A 17,277-nucleotide genomic window follows, 5' to 3' on the forward strand; every position below is an offset into this window, starting at 1 on the left:
CTCCTATCTTCTATTAAATTAAAAGCTTGTTCAGCGGGAAGAACAATAAGGATGAAGGATGCATCTCTGGAGAATGTCAAGATTTAAGGAATGAGGACGGGGAATGGATTACTCTCTGAAGATCAACAGGTGTTTAGAAAATTCTATATATAATTTCCTTATTTTCTAAATGTAGAAGAGAGAGAAAGAGAGAGGGGGAGAGAGAGAGAGAGAGAGAGAGAGAGAGAGAGAGAGAGAGAGAGAGAGAGAGAGAGAGAGAGAGAGAGAGAGGAGTTAATACTAAACATTATAGCAGGCATTTAGCTCTGATGGCATAGTGGGTTTCATATTGAGCAGCTAACCACAAAGTCAGCAGTTCATATTCACTAGCCACTCTGAGGAAGAACCTTCTGTAAAGACAAAATCTTAGAATCCCACAGGGTCAGTTTTACTCATTCCTAGAGGGTCACTATGAGTCAAAATCGATTCAATGGCAGTGAACTTGATTTAGCCCAGTAACTAATGGCTGAGAAGAATTCATTACATTTGCCATTACAAAGCTCAATGGTATCTCTAGTTAAAGTTGGTCCAGTGCAATGGTAGATGGGTCCAGTGAAACTATATTGGGTCCCAGTGTAAGAAGGTGGGACTTCAGGATGGACCATCTCACTGCTTGGAAAAGTAGTTAGTCCTACTGAGTCCTCCTTCTCTTGACTATTATAAAATTTCAAAATAATTTAATAGGGAGAACAGATGGAAGTGATGGTAGAACGTATTTGCCCATGCAGAAGAGGAATGTTCCTGATGTCGTTCAGGATTAGAAAAAACAAACGGGAGGAAAGCAAGGGAAAGTTTCTTTCAGGTCTGGCATAATGTCTGCCTCTGAAACATTTCAATATGGGAATCCTGCCACACCCGTCTTGTACTTTACTCCTTCTGCCTATTCCATGATCAGTAACGATGTGCTAGATTGGGTGTGGAGATCTTCTTTTCGGCCAAGGGCCATTATTTGTCAAACATTTAATTAGCTCATCCTTAACGTGATGGCTGGAACTGCTCTTTGGTGAATCCTGTGATGCTCGCTGGTATTGGTGATGGCGTGGTATGCCACCATGGACTCAATCATGGCAACAATTGTGGGGATGGCACAGGGCCTCTCAGTGCCTCATTTTGTTGTGCACGGGTTGCTATGGTTCAGGTCTACTTAACAGCATCTAAGGACAGCATCCCTTTGCTAGATATTCAGCCAGGAGCATGGAAGCATCCCTTCCTCCTACAGGTCCCCTCCTCCCCACACTTATAAGCATGTTATTTATGTAAGATTGGTATTATTTTGGTTTTGTATCATGGAACCTGTGGTAATCAAGTCAAATGATTAACATGCTACAAAGTACAATTTCTGGCCTCCCCCTCATAGAAGAAGCAGCTCAGAGTGGGGGACATTCTTCTAGCCAGATGAGGTAGGATTTTGCCAGCTGCCAGGGCCAGGGAAACTCCGGAGAGTAATCAATGCCATAACTGACTATGAATAGGACCACACAAGGACAGTGTGGCTGCAAATCAAACCTCTTTCCCACCTTGGCTTGATCTCTTGGCTAGTTCCTTGCTAGTCCCAATTTTACCCCCCAATACTTGGAGGAACAGAGAAACCAGCAGTACTTTTAAAAGTGATGGTGCAGACAGATGAATTGGAAGGCCACTGGTAGGTGCTGGAAGGATCAGGAGGCAGAAAATTCTTATCCAAAGGTTTAAATTTTTAATAAATATTGATGGATGGATGGAAGTCAAAACTAAAGCCAAAGAAAGGCTTACACATACTTAGGAATTTTGAGTTAGAAATGTTTGACTTCTAACTCTCCCCAAAAGAAGCCACCAGAGGAAAGCAAAGCGGTGATTAAGAAACAAACCACTGGACATTCTCTGGGGCCTTCGGAGTTCCCAGTCAGAGTTCCCAGTGGAGGCTTGCAGCCGGCTTGGATAGGGGAGATGAGCAGCAGCTTCTGCCTCAATCTCTTCTCTACATCTTTTAGCCAGATGGTCGTTTTAGCGTTCTGAAGGTGCTTGGCCCTTTGGTCTACCAGAACAACTTTGGTCTACCAGATTCCCCTGCACTCTACCCCTCCAGCAAACATTTCTAAAGCCTAGACAACCCCCTGAGGCACCAGGAAATGCATCTATTCCCTTGGCTGGGTGCAGAGCTTGAGCCAAGGCTTTAGAGATCCTAGAATACCTTCTCCTTCAGGTCCAAGAGGGCACTGGCACGTTGCTCTTTAGTGGATGAACACACAATTCTTGACTTGTCTTGAATGCTCAGATTTTTTTTTCTTAAATTAGAATCCAGAATTGCAACAAATTAAAAATGTTGAATGTAAACATCATGATGGTGCAATCCAAAACAAGAAAAAGGAAGGAAAGACATTCTGAAAATCCAATGGCTCTTTGCCTTGAGGCTTGCTTCCTTGGATTCTCTGAACCGCATCTCCCAAGCCCTCCTGTCACTGCCACTCCTAGAGCAGGCCACTTTCAGGCCCAGGATGAGGCCTGCAGGATACCCAGGAAGGGACTGGCTGCCAGAGAGAGAGGAAGAGACCAAGGAACCTTTGCCCTCTGGGGACTTCTGAAGGTTATGTTAGCAGACCTGAGGCCTTCCTCACCCTTCCTGTGGGGCCAAGACCCCTCCTATGCACTGGCTCCAATCTTTTCCCTGAACACATTGGCTCTCTGCCCTAAAGTTTCACTGGAGGCACACTGCCTCAGGCAGTTTTCAAATGCTGCCCCCATTCCTTAAAAGGAGCCACTGCGCAGGGGGCATCAAGCCTGGCAGATGAGGGAGCGGAGCTGCCAGGTTACACTAGACCTGCGCACTCCAAGAGATAAATTGATAAAACCCTATGTGTAGAAATCCATACGTGCTCCACACTCACACACACAATGTTTAGTTGATAAATATTTAGTAAATGGGTGTCATGTCCGGTACTTTTCATAAAACCTAGTTTGTATTTATATGATTGGTTGATATTACTTATTAACATGAATGACAATTGAGTGATTTCGGACAGCATCGTATTCTTCCCAGAGAACCCCTCAAAATACATTGGCCATGTTCCCAGCTGCTCCTCTCTGACCTCTTCCTGGTCGCTTCTCCCTGTTCACCAAGTATGAGGACGAGGATGACACACTAGAACAGGGCAACTTTCTCAAAAGGGTCATCTCTGACCAGCCAACGGGAAGTCGCTGTGTCTTCTGGGGAAGCAGCATGTCCCTGGGGTGCCAGAAGCCCCCTGACCCCTTTCCCAGACCTTTGTCACAAAGGGCAGTACAGGGATGAAAATAAATGATTACAGCATCCTTGTACATGAGGGTGGAGGGTACGGGGATGAATGGGGGAGATGAGGGGCGTCTACAGTTCAGGAGGGTTTGCAGGAGGCTTGCTCCCTGTGAGATGAACCCAGCAGTGCCCTGCACAGCGTGGGGGGGGGGGGTGTCGTCAGCTTCTTCACCTAAGAGAATTCTGCAGGGTGCCAGGGGAAAACCACTCTGCACAACTTAAGTCGCCTCCACTCTAGTAGGTAGCTGCCGGCGTTGGAAGTCTTCGAGGAAGGCAGCCCTCGAAACGCCCCACTCTGCGTGGGCCCGCCTGGGTACCCCCGCCCCCATGCACGCCTAACTAGCTGGCCCCAAGCAGACAGATTTTGACTGCTTAGAGCTGGACCGCGGGAGAGGTGTGGCTGGCTAGGCGCTATGCTCAGTGCTGGCCGGAGCTCTGGACTCTTGCTCTGGGGGCTTGCGGACTGGGGTGGGGGTGCGGAGAGGGGTGCGGTGGGGGAATGGGGTGGGTAGAAGGAAGAGGGGGGAGTGGGTGGACTAATGATGAAAAAGTCTCCTCCGTCCTGGCTCCTTAATTAAATGCATGGAAAGAACCGAGGAGCACATCTGGTTTCAATCTGCAGCCCTTTGATGGCATCAAATGTTCTTTTCCCAGATCAGGGCTGGAAGTTCTGGGCTAACTATGGCCGTTTGGAGCTCGGAAGCCATTTACACACACTCGGACCCTTCTCTCTCTCCAGTCCAGTCTTGACTACAGGGGGAAAAAAACACAACCGCCTAGTAATCAAGAGAGTGAGGGAGTGTATGTGTGTTTAAAGAACATAAAACGCCACAAATAAGCACTTAATATTTTACTTACTCGTCATTTAGTAACTCATTTCTAACGAGACTATTAAAGCTGTTACTAAATTCCAACAGGTCATGAACATATCTCTCAGCACCTCTCTGTCCTGTGTCAAGGTCGGACTCAGTGGAGCGGATGACAGGGCATGATCCCTAGATTTAGATGGGGCTTCTCTGCCCACCCCACCCCCACTCCCTACAACTGCGCGAGCCTCAAACCTTGCAAAGCCTCTGCTCATAGCCAGCTCTGAGAGCGTCCAGCCTAATCCGCATCTGGACTGTGCGCCCTTCCCTCGGTGGAGCTTCGTGGATTGGGGAAGTGACCTTGGCCGTACCAGCGAGGTTACAAAATTGGCGGGTGTGTATATTGGGGGTGGGTGGGAACGATTCTGATGTTCTCAGCGTCCTTTCCTGGGCTAAAAAAATAAGTGGATTTCCCACTGCCTTAGTGAGGGGATTTCTTTTGGCTGCAAAGCTTCGAATCTAGTTAGTGTCTCCCGGATCGCCCCAAAATTGCCTTTGGTCTGCAGGGAAAGCATAGGAAAGTCTCCCGCTATTAGTGCTGCTGTTATTTTATTACATTATTTAGTAGGTTGTATCTACCTAGCCAAACGTATTCTTCTTAAGCTTGCTGGCTCTCTAGATCTCTGGCTCTTTTCTCAGCCACAGCCCCACCCCACCCCCCGCCCCAAGACACTTTTAAAACTGCAGGAAATGGCTTAAAAGGGGGGGGGGGAAACAGAAGGAGAAGAAAATTTGATTGCAATCGTTGTGGATTTTTTCCCAACAAGTTTCCCTGTAGCTATTATCAAAACATGCAAATGAGATTTTTTAAAGGAATCTTAAACAAATCTGGAGGAGTTAATGCCGAAGCAAAATAATCAGCTCGTTTGAAGCGACTGTGGGTTTCAGTTTGTCTTTTCTCCCCGTGATACTATTGCAGGGGAATGATAATTAGACCTTTACTTAAAAAATCCAAAGAGGTTCTCTCTCTCCCTCCTCCCTCCCTGTTTCTATTCCTCCTCCCTCTTTCGCGCTCGCGCTCGCTCGCTGGCTCTCTCTCTGTCCCTCTACCTCCCTCCTTCCCTCCCTCCCTCTCCTTTCTGGCTCAGATGTTGGCAAAGGGGGTTTTCTTAATCAGACTGTTTTTTTGGTCCGAGGCAAAGGAGGAAGAAGGAGATTGTGATGGAGAAAGGGGGTCTGTAAAACGTCAGGCGCGGCACAAAAGCTTTGCCACGTAATTACAGGCTCCTATTAAGTGGAGATCTGCCCTCCCCGGGGTCTCCAATTTTCTTGTATTCCCTACAAAGCCTCCTCTGCACGCCAGTTTGTGCCTTTTGAAGTGCCAGAGAGCTTCTTGATCCAACTGGGAAGGAAAAGGGGAGTTCTGCAAGAAGAGGGGGAGAGCGAGAAGGAAAGGGGGAAACCCACTGCCACCCTCCTTCCTTCGGACTCCTGAAGCCTTTTTTTTTTTACTCCTTACGAAAAGTAAAGTGAGAATCCTGCTCTCCAATACATCTGCAAGACATCACCCTCTCCTCCTGAAACTTTAGTCACTCCTGAGAATCCACAGGAGTGCCGAAAGGGGGGAACACGTTTTCTTGAAGATGTTTTAAAGCTGGAACAAGCCTTCTTCTGTTGGTGCTTGAACTCTTGCCTGGGAATAACTTTTTTAACCTTTTTTTTAAAAAAACGCCCCACTTTGATTCTTCTCTCCCACCCCGTCTTCTCTCTTATTCTGTTTGCCTAACTCCCCCGCCCTGCTGGCCTCTCCGGTCCCTTCTCCTCCTTATTATTATTTTTAGTGTGTGCGTGCGGACGCTTTGGGAGAGCTGGAAGGAATTTTTTCTCCTGACTTGAGCATAGGGTGACTTCTTAGTTCTATTTCTTGGTGTGGATTATCCCTTTGGACCGCGTCGGACTTGTCGCGGCTGCTGGTGCAGAACGCTCAGCGCTACAGAAGGGGGTCCCCCCGCCCTCTTTCCAACTTTTTTTAACCTTCCCCCTCCTTCTTTCTCCCTCTCTCTTACCCTCTCTCTCTCCTTCTCCTTCTCTCTCTCTCCACTCCCCCCTCTCTCTTCCCCACTCGGTTCCTCTCCCCCCTCTCGCCCACTGTGTTTGGTGTTGATTCGAGCGGGAAGAGGGGGGTGGGTGGGATCGGAGGGGGAGACCATGACCTCCAGCTACGGGCACGTTCTGGAGCGGCAGCCGGCTCTGGGCGGCCGCTTGGATAGCCCGGGCAACCTCGACACCCTGCAGGCAAAAAAGAACTTCTCGGTCAGTCACCTGCTAGACCTGGAGGAGGCCAGGGACATGGTGGCGGCGCAGGCGGACGAGAGCGTGGGCGAGGCGGGCCGGAGCCTGCTGGAGTCGCCGGGACTCACCAGCGGCAGCGACACCCCGCAGCAGGACAGTGAGTGAGGGGCGCCTACGCGCTGGGGGCGGGCTGGGGTGCCCCGGGGCCGCAGGCCCGGAGTCGCAGGGGTCGGGGTCTGGAGAGGGTGTCTGGGGCAGGGCACCGTGGGGATGGTTCCCGCGGGCAGGGCTGGGGGGCACCCGGCGGTTGTAGTAGAGTCTGGGCCCAGGGAGGCTAGGGGGCTCAGGGCGCCTCTCCTCTGTTCGCCCAGTGAGCTGAGCCTGGTATCCGACCCCAGGGGCTTCTTGGAGGCCAACGAAGCTGCCAATCTGTCTCTGGCGAGCGGGCTGCCACGGGCTGAGCCACTGGGCCACGGGATGAGCTGAGAAAGGGGTCCCAAAGGACCCAAACTCGGGGAGCGCTCCCTGTTTGGGAAGACAGGAGTTTAAAGATGTCCAGTCTGGCGGAGAGGAGGCGTGTGCGGGATGTGGGGCGCCGCGGGGCGGCGGGCACTAGCGCTGGGAGCGGGTCGGCCAGGGCTCCCGCCGAGGACCTGGCCAGTTCACGCAAGGCACAAGCGAGCGCGGAGCCGGAGCCGCCGGAGCGGCTCGGTGGCCTTGACCGCGACCTCCACCTGCAGTGGGCTCTACAGACCCAGGCGGAACCGAAGGTCTGAGAATGTCCTTTTCGGGAGCTAGTGACCTTAATGATCGTCCACCTTTGTGGGTGCACAGTGGAAGCGTGGGCTCCATTGACTAATCCGTGTGCCCGATTGCAGGAGTTCTCCCTCTTGGTACCCAAATTTCCAAGGAAGTCCCAGTATAGTCTCCATCTCCCTGCTAATAATCATGCTTTGAAGAGATGACTTCTATTTGAATCTATATGTCCCGAGCCTGTAACAAACCTGGTTCATTCAGGGTGAATACAGGTAGTCTCTCCTCTACTCCAGGTTGTAAGAGGCCGAACTTCTCTGTAACTTTTAAAGTGAAGACGGATTGTTTCCCATGCTATTCTTTGATGCTATTTTGTTTGGAAACCAGCAGAACTCGGAAGCACCCGGGATTCTATAATTCCCAACCAGAAAGTTGATCTCAGACTCAGTAAAGAGAAATACGAAACAAATCAGACGCAGAAACAGTCAAAAACAGGGCTAAGGAGAGGGGAGGGGAGCTCAAAGGGACATGCTACAGCAGGCGCCAGTAGACCGCCTTTCTTTCTCCAGATCCTAGGTCCAGGCCTGGGATTCGCAGTGTTTTCAGCTAAAAGACTACCTGAGGTGGATCCATCCGAGTCCCTGTCACCAAGCGAGTGATGAAGTACTGGCGGAGGGGATCTGGTCAGGCTTTTCCCTAGGGAACATTTGCCAACTGGAGAGTCACAACCCTTTAGTCCTGGGCTGGGGCCCCAGCAGAGGTCGGGATATCTTGTGATGTTGGGGCCTGAGTGCCTGCTCCAGTGGCCTTCGCTGGCCACCACAGTGACCTGTTTAGCGTATGGCACTTTGAGCAGGAACAAAATGCCTGGCAAAATGTGAAGATTATTTTTTTAGCGTTTCCCTAAGGGAAACTTAAGATATACAAACTAGGGAAACTAATATTCCGCGGATCCCCATGTGCTTAGCCCTCAGCGTCAGGCATCCTTGTTTACCAAGATCGCAATTTCTATCACTTATCAGAAAACTCCAGGCTGGACTCTTGGAAGAAAAAGAGTCCCTAGAAACTGGTGCGCGGACTAGGGCGGGGCAGGACAGGCTAGCCAGAGCTGCTTTGCTACTAAACAGGCAGATGGATAGGAAAAACAGGCCCAAAGCTCCTGGTGAAATAACCGTAAAATAACCGGGGACCTAAAGCCCTCTTTGGGTACCAATTAGCTAGCACAGGATTGAAGGCAGTACTAGTCTTTTAGTGGTTGCTACCAGAAAGGAGCTCAGGTTCCTCAGATAAAGGCTGGGAGGAGGAGGCAGCCTTATGCTAGCCCTGAGATGCTCAGCTCTAGAGTTGGTTGGTAGACAATGGGAGCTGGGATGTGGCACCTGCAGGCCTCCAGGTCAGGCTGCTTACTTAACAGCCACTGTTAAGCCAGGTACAGGAAGACACAATCTGGGCCTCTGGCATAATTAGGGACTGTGGGTCTCTAAGTAACGGGATGAGATTTTGGAAATCAGCAAGTCTGATAAGGGAGCACATCTTATAGTTTAGAAAAACTAATGATACCTGGGGAGAGACAGATCCAGAAACTTCTGAAGACCCCTTGGGCCAGCCAGTGAAAGACTGGGTCATGTAAATGGAGCTGATGGGTATAAATTGAGAGGCCTCTAGACTGTCAAAGTCCCTGAGAAAACACACACACACACACACACACACACACGTGCATACACTTTCTTTGCTTCTTAGTGAGATGGCCAAGTCTGTTATTGGAATAATTTTAGCAGTTTTTCCTCAACCCCCCTCCCCTCCTCCAAGGCTCTGTCTGACAAGGTCTTTGCAATAGCATCCTTAGTCCTGTGTCCACCAACAGAAGTTGCCAAAGAAAGCTTTGTCTGAGCTACTAAAAAGTCAGGACCCTGTTGCCTGAGCGGAGTCTCCAGCCTGCGGTGGTCCTTACTCAGACTCACACAGTAAATTAAACAGTAAGGGTTGAGACTCAGTCTCTGTGCAAAGGAGGGATAGAACACAGGCTCTACCAGTTCCTGCCTGACAGCGGGGACAGGGTGGAACCACAACTTAGGGACTCCTTGTGTTCCCTTGGGCTCTAGACGGAAGGGAAAATGGCAAAGACGATTTTTCACTTCACCTATTGAGGCCATTTTAACCCCTCCAGCTTCTGAAAGTCCCTTTACAGTGGACACTGGCAATAGGTCTTGGTTTTGTACATTGTGGACTACAGGCCTTGGCCAACCATTTGTCCTAAGTGAGTGTTTTAGGCTGCCCACTCCATTGCATCCCCCAAAGTGTTTACCCCCCTCTAGTGATAGTCAATTTCCTTTTTTCCCCCTTACCGTAAAATGATTTCTTTCTTCCTTTACCGACTCTCCTTTAGCATATCTCTCACACTTTAGGTACCAATACCTTTCTAAAAATGATTTAATGGATCTTTCGCACTATGGCTGGGCACCCACTTGATGGCAGTGAGTTCCGTTTGGGTTTTTAGCACTATTAGGACTCCAGAGGCTATGGGGGAAATGTGTGCTGTGAGTGGGGGCTGCGGTGGAACGGGGTAGTCCAGGGGAGGCGAGAGGAACAAGCCAAACATAGGCAGACCGTCCTCCTAGGAGGACCTGGCATCCTGCTGTCATTTCTTAATCTGAACTTCTGCAAACTCTTAAAAAAAAAAAAAAACCAGCTCTTGCCGTCCACGTTCCCGACTTCTAAATTAGTGAAACCAGATTGTCCTAATAAGACCTTTTGTTGGAAACACATGTAGTCATAAAAAGGTAGACGGAAAGTCAATTAGACACGCGCGCGCGAGCACACACACACACACACACACACACACACACACACACACAGGCAAACACTCACAAACCCGTGCTAAGCATACAACAGGCGCAGATGGGCCCCGGGCCTAGGCAGGACGCAAATGGAGAAGAGCAACGCGGGGGAAATCGATTTGTCACAAAGGGAGAGGTGTAAACGCGACTCCAAGGCCCTACGCTCCCAATCGCCCAGCACACAGGCATGGATGGCGCCTCTTAAATGAATCCCCCCCGCTGAGAAGCGTCCAGGGACGGAACATTCTCTAGGGCTCTTCTCAGCTGGAATTTGCATTAGAATAAAATGAAAATCCAAACCAAACCCTCCACCCTGGAGTCCGTTTCTATTCATAGTTGATTCTGAAGGACAGAGTAGAACTGCCCTGTAGGATTTCGGAAGCAGTCATTTTTACATCTTTCTCACTTGGAGCTGGTGGTGTTTTGAACTGCTGACCTTGTAGTTAGGACACCTCACCTTGTTACCTGCGAGCCCCGGTGGTGTAGTGATTACACTTGGGGCTGTGATCCCCATTGAAACCACTAACAGCTCCGCGGGAGAAAGACCGGGACTTTCTATTCCCATAAACAGTTACAATCTGGGACCACAAGTTTAGTATTTACTCTATGGAATGCGTTTTCGGGTTTTTAACGCTTCCTACAGAAGGGTCTGGTCCTGTGGTTCTTCAGTGGGGTGGCTTGTCAGTGCGCACTTCTAACCTGTCCTTAGCAGCCAAGCACGGTGACCAGTACGCAACCCAGGTAACTTCCAGCATAATACTGATTCCCTGTAATATCACAGCGTTTATAACAACCTTGGCGCCAGAATTCCCATCTGTTGTTTGCACCCCTGAATCTGGACCCTAATTATTTCTATTTAAGGTGAGAGTCAAAATTCCGGGGCAGCCTGCATTTTCTTTTCCTCTTCAGAAAGACGGGTCCTTAAACCTAAGGTCAAGGAGAAAGGGAAGGCAGTGAATCCTGTTTCTCTTGCATGCGGACTCGGGAGTCTGGGTGGCCTTCTAATAGTTTATGGAGAAATTGATAGTCCAGAGACTCCAAATCATTTCGGGGCGAAAGACCACTTCGAGCTTGAAATGGAGGGGACATGGACCTCTGAAGTCGGAGGCTTCTTCTGCAGATGCGAGATCCCTCACCCTTCGGACACCGAGCGCCACAGCCCCCACCGCTCCTTTCAAGACCGACCCCCATGGAGCCTCGGGCGGTCGGGAGCCTGGCCTTTGGGGTCCGGGACCTTCCCGACGCGGAGCGAAGGTCAGCGCGCAGAGGCCGTTAGGCGGCCAGCGGTGGTTCACAGCGGTCCCCGCAGCCTCTTCGTCTCCTCGGAGGCATCATTTTAGATTTTACAACAGGAGCGAATAAATCATCCCCCAAACCAGCACGATGTCACCCTCCCCGGTGTGAAAAAAAAAAGCCCGGCCACTTCAGAGGCAGCGCCGCCTTCCCACTTCGCTTCCAGATCTACTGAGACGCAGGCTCTGACCCACTCTGCCCGCTCGCGGCCCGCGCCGGGCCTTTTCTTCTCCCCCCCTCCCTCCCACGAAAGGTCAGTTGTAGATTTTCACCTAATAAGATCAACTGATCCGTTTGCTCTTTAGTTTAAAAGGCAGTTTTAGTTTGCAATGCCGCCTCTCTGCGTACCCTCTGGCTCCCTCGGCCGGGACACCGTGGAAGCACACGGAAACCCCGGGCGCCCTGCTCCGTCGGGAGGAGCCGGCGGGCAGGTCAGGTCAAGGCTGCCCCGTGCCGGTCGGTGCGTCTCTGCGCGCGCCGGGGCTCTCGTGCGCTCCTGTAGCCTGGCGGTGCCCACTTCCAACCTCTCGGAGACTATAAATTGGTTTACTGCTCTTTCTGAGAGGTGAACGCAGCGGAAGCCAGCCCAGGTACTGCTTTAAGAAATAGGGAGCGCGTGTTCCCTAGAGAAGTGTGTTTGGCTTGTTAATTGTTGCAGGGGCTGGAAGAAGTATGGCAGAGTTCTCCACCCTTAAACCTCGCCCCCCTCCCCCCGCACCAAAAAGAACTAAAGTGTAGTATCTCACCATCCTCCACGCCATTTGCAAATTTAATCAACAGGACCCTGGCTCTCCAAGGATGCCGCACAGCTAGTGAGTAGACATGTACAGATAATATTTGGGTCAGAGGCAACTCCCTGTGGCCACTTTACATCCAAACATTTATAAAACTGCCTGTGAGACCCTGGCATGGTCGCTGGCGGTGACAAGCCGGGCGAACGCTGTGGGATTCGTTTCTAATTTGTCGCCGGGGTTCCAAACTGTCCTTTAACTCCCTTCTCCACCATCCAAAAGATGGTCAGCATTGTTATGCGTTCTCAAATATTTGGGTTCTCGTAAAATCAAATCGCTTGGTGAATAGGCTCATAACAATCAATTAAAACCCGACCATCCCAGAACAGCCATAATAACATCAACAAATTGCCACAGCCCCCTAGTCTCGGAATTCTGTTTCTTATTAAATCAGTAAAGGCAGCGGTACGTGAAGGAGAAAACTGAGCTGGGACAGCAGGTCAGGGGTGTTTCCGGGTCAGCAGCGCTCCACGTGTGGAAGTTCGGGAGGAAGGAGTCTCCGCCTTAGTTTGGGAGTTTGTAGATTGCTGGCGTCATTTGTCTAATTTAATGCGTCGCCTCGAGGAATTAATTGTGCAGAGTAAAGACCATCGACTTAAAAACAAAACATTTTCACTTGCCCTGATTCCACTTCTCTTGGGGTGGGGTGGGGGGGGTTTCACTGAGAAGCCCAATAATAGGGCGGTGGTCATTGTGGAGTTGGGGAGAGGGAGGCGATAGTTGGTAAAGAAAATTTGGGCCAGGAAATAAAGGAAACATGTCAGAACAAGTGGTTTCTCAGAAGAGTTTGAGGGCCATTGGAATCTTGAGGATTCTGCTGGCTCTTGGTTTGCAAATACAAGAACAGGGGCCCCAATTTAGACCAGAATATGTTCTTCCCTTCGGTCCTGCCTGTCCCAGGTTCTTCACCACATAAGGAGGGAATCTACTCCTGAGAATTCTGGGCCTTAGACATAAATATGTACCCATACCATGATTGATTTCCCATGCTCAGCGCTAAATAAGGAATACTTTAGGAAAATTGGAATAAATTAGAAAAATGTGTACTAATTTGAATCCCCAAGACAGAGATAGGAGAAAGGATGGATCTTCTGGCTTCCCTTCTGTCTGCTTTCCTTGCTTTATTTGCCAGCCATTGGAAATTCCCTTAACCAGTGAGGGGAGACTATACGGAAACTCACTTTCTCAGAGGGATGGCTGAATATCAGACTTTCTTTGAATATCAACTTTTGGGGGAGTATGTGGAACAGAGTGGGGGAGAATTAATTCAGTGAAGAGTTTTAGCTTCTCAGTCTCTGCTGGGGCAAAGATGCAAACTCCCTTACTCCCATTCCTACCTCCTTTTGTGCTGTTTTAAAGAAGCTTGGGCCCAGCACTTTCGCTGGTGAAATGTTCCCCTGACCCCAGAGATTCTTCAGTCTTGCCCTTTCTCATCCTCCCCTGCCCACCTAGTCAGGTATTGAGACCCACTTTGTCCTCAGAACCCCTGGACTCCCGCAGGAGATGCACTCTGGAAGATCCTTCTGAGAAAGATGCAAATACCAAAACATGCTTGTAGCATATCCTTCTCCAAAGATGAAAGTGTGAAGACACTTCAGGGATTTTGTGTATCTATGTTATCCATGTGCTTGCAGTTAAGGCTAAAGTGCTGCCTTGCACCGCTTCCTTTCCTTCTTTGAAGTGAGACCGATCAGGATCCCAGAGTGAGTAGGCAGGGCCAGGAGGAAGCAGGACAGACAACCCTGGAGTGGGCGGGTGCTAGAACCTTTACCTGAGCTGCCTGAGGAAGGATATCATCTGACCCTCTAGAGACCAGTGTTGTGTGTTTGGTGTGTGTTCGATGGAAGAGGGGGCAGATTTGGGAGATGGAGACTTTGACGGCTATTAGGGAGATGCTACAACATTGCCACCAAAGCCCTCAGGGTACTCGGTGTCCTCCAGTGATGCAGAAAACCAGCTATTTTAGAGTCAAACTTTGGGATTAGGGTAGCCTTCTTTCTCTCTAGAGAACAGCTGCTCTGGGTCTGGTATGTATATGTATATATATACCTGCAACTAAAGCCAGTTCCAATTCCTACCCCCAAATCTGACTAGGCTATTCCATTGATCCTCCCTTCTTTGTGGCAGGAGTTTCAAGGGCATATGAGACAGAAGAGGATTTTTTTTAACCCCTGCCAACCAACTCTGTAAATCTTATCATTTTCTGTGCCACTCCTTTCCCTACCCTGACAATCAGGGTTAAAAAGGCAAAGCAGCCCAGGAAGAACAAGCTGGCAGGACAAATGGCATGTCTTTTTAGCAGAACACCAATGGCTGTGACTTCAAGCCTGACTCAGGGCGACCCAAGTGTGACTGAGAACTGTGCTCCACAGGGTTGGGAAGGCTGCATTTTCAGAAGTAGATCAGTAGGCCTTTCTTTTGAGGCACGTCTGGGTGGACTCCAACTTTCGATCTTTTGGTTATCAGACAAGCATGTTAACATTTTGTACCTACCAGGGGCTCCCTTCTTAAGGTACACAACCCCACTGCTGTTTACTTGATTGCACTCCCAGTGCTCCTGTGGGACAGAGGAAGACTGCCCCGCAGGGGTTCCAAGGCCAAGAATCTTTATGGAAGCACACCGACTCATCTTTCCTGAACAAAGTGGATGGTTTGAACTCCCTACCTTTAGGTTAGCAGCCCAATGCTTAACCCACTGAGCCACCAGAGACCCATCTATTTAACTCAGGTGGTGGTTAATACATACCTTCCAAGAGAATTTGAGCTCGGGTGACCACTGGAAACAGAAGCATCAGGCCAGAACTGTAAGGGAAATTGCTTTCCCACAAACGTTTTTCTGAGAGTAAGAACATCCACCCCATTCACTTAATTTCTCATCATCAGTCATGTCATTACATTTTAAAGGACCTCACAGTATTGGAAGGTGGTTAAGTTATAAATAAGTATAAAAACAGATGGGTGTTCTTCCAGTATTCTGAATGTATGGAGAGGCCAAAGCTCTTCAAAGAGGATTCAGATATACAGCTTAAAGGCCAAGGGGCTCAATTCAATCAAAATATGAGCCAGGATCTGTTAAATTCAATCAGTCTGACTATGGACAACGTGCAAGACACAGCCAGTGCTTTAGATACGTAGAGAGAACCACATTTTCTCAGATTTCCATTATATGTATCCACAGAAATCGAGTGCTGTGTGCAAAGGACTTTGTGGGATTGGCCAGGCCTGGTGCGACAGAAAAGAATCACTATTTCATCCTCCTGTCCTCATTTACCATCTTTTGTATCTTGTACTTCCTCTGTCCCAACTCTCTGTCCAAGATCTGTGTGCTGGAGGGAAATCTGGGACCTAGACATCACAGAGACCCCCTATTCTTTCAGAATCTTCAGTAAAAATAGAGGGCTAGTGAACTCAATGATATATAAAGTGTCAGGTATCTTTATATATTTTTTCCTCTGTGCTACTTCACTAAAGGCTCATAAAATTTTGTGGAAAGACTCCATTATTTTTCAATTTCATATTTCTCTGAAATTCTTGATGACCTTGTATAATGACAGCAGAGTTACAGACTTTGGGAAGATGAGTTTTGGGAATGCGTTACCATTCTGTGGTGGTTCATAAATATGTGAACTTAGACATTCCATTGGAAATTGGTAATAAATCTAGACCTTTACACCTGGGCTTTAACATATAGAAACATAGATTTAGACTAAGAAGTGACATTAAACATATATGTACATACTGCCTTCTATTTCTGTTTTCTATCAATGCTACTTCTCTAAATTCTGCACTGGTTTGCAACCGTCGAGTCACTGAGACAGCTGCTGAATCACTGCCGGTGCTGGTAAATGCTTCTTAAGTGACAGAGTGACAGATCCACCTTTAGTCTAGCCCCCGTTCAATCTAGTCGAAATACTTGCCTCTTCCCCTTCAGACTTTGTACCCTCTGCCTAGGAGGTCACATCAAGGAGTCCATCTCTGTCCATCACAGACAATTCCCATGGCCGTCTGCACACTAATGACTGACAGTTTATAATTTCAAGCCATCCCCCTCCTCAGTGGGGCTGCAGATTCATGCATGTCCTCACACAAGTGTTACGTATTTGACATTTGACATCAAAAAGAACAAACGTGGAAATCATGAGCTCCTCTCCCCCAGTCTGATCTTCGCATTTGCTGGGGGTTATTTTGTTGGTTTTTGACTCACAGCGACCTCATGACACCATAGAGCTGCTCCATAGGGCTGTTGTTGGTTTTTTAAAAAATCATTTCATTGGGGGCTTCTACGATTCTTATCACAATCCATCAATCCATCCATTGGGCTTTAAAGGCTGTATTTTTGGAAACCTATTGTCCACCTTTCGAACGAGCAGCTGAGTGCTTAACTTAACAGTTATACCGCCTGGGCTCTTGGTTCTCTTACTGTTTTCCCTGTGGCCCTGAGTGGGAAATACAGAGATTCAAGACTCATCCTTGAGGCCTTCCTTAACGTCATGCCTCTCTCTCCCATTCATCTTCAAGTCCCCACCAGTGCACTTTCTAAAATCACTTGCATCTCTCCACTTCTTAAATTCCCATGACTTCTCACGTGTGCTGCTCTAAATGTTACTTGAGCCTCTTGGCATCCATCCATCCTTGTCCCTCTCTGTGTGTAGATAACAAAAGCAGTGGATGGAGTGGCTTCATTCAATATGGTTGAATGAATGAATGAGGAATGCGAGGCTATCTTTCTGTGGAGCCCTGGTGGTGCAGTGGCTCCTCATTGGGCTGTCGTCCACACAGTCAGCAGATCCAAATCACCAGCAACCTTCCTCATGCCTCCACCCTTTCACACAGCTCCTCATGCTGTGGTGACCTCCCCAACCATGACATTATTTTTGTTTCTACTTCATAACTGTAATTTTGCTACTGTTAAGAATCGGTTGACTCCTGTGAATCAGTTCAACCCCCCCAAGAGGTCGCGACCCACAGTTTGAGAACCGCTGAGTTATATAGTCTCATAGGGGGAGTCACTATGAGTCAGCACTGACTCGATGGCGGTGAGAGTATGTTCTTCTACACACGGTTTTTTTTCCCCCTAAGCCTCTCCTTCCCTTTACAGCTCACAGTCACTTTTTATTCTTTTCTACATCCAGACCAACCAAAGTATTTGTCCTGTTGTTGTTTTAAACCACATGCATGATCTGTTATTACCACTCCGA

General features: G+C 48.9%; 1 protein-coding gene across 6 annotated transcripts in view; it reads left to right on the top strand.

Annotated features, from left to right (window-relative positions):
* Positions 1-4,375: 4,375 nt before the first annotated feature.
* The window catches only part of PRRX1 (paired related homeobox 1), an 85,481-nt gene continuing 72,579 nt past the window's right edge, over positions 4,376-17,277 (top strand). For 2 of the 6 annotated variants that reach the window (XM_075564816.1, XM_075564834.1), the window contains exon 1: positions 5,191-6,562. In XM_075564816.1, the coding sequence (XP_075420931.1) occupies positions 6,322-6,562 (241 nt within the window). In that variant the 5' untranslated portion in view covers positions 5,191-6,321. Of the gene's footprint in view, positions 4,508-5,177; positions 6,563-17,277 lie in introns of those variants that run through there. The other 4 variants (XM_075564853.1, XM_075564845.1, XM_075564825.1 and 1 more) reach the window with 4 other exon arrangements.

The sequence above is a fragment of the Tenrec ecaudatus genome, chromosome 1, assembly GCF_050624435.1.
Source record: "Tenrec ecaudatus isolate mTenEca1 chromosome 1, mTenEca1.hap1, whole genome shotgun sequence".
NCBI classification, from domain to species: domain Eukaryota; kingdom Metazoa; phylum Chordata; class Mammalia; order Afrosoricida; family Tenrecidae; genus Tenrec; species Tenrec ecaudatus.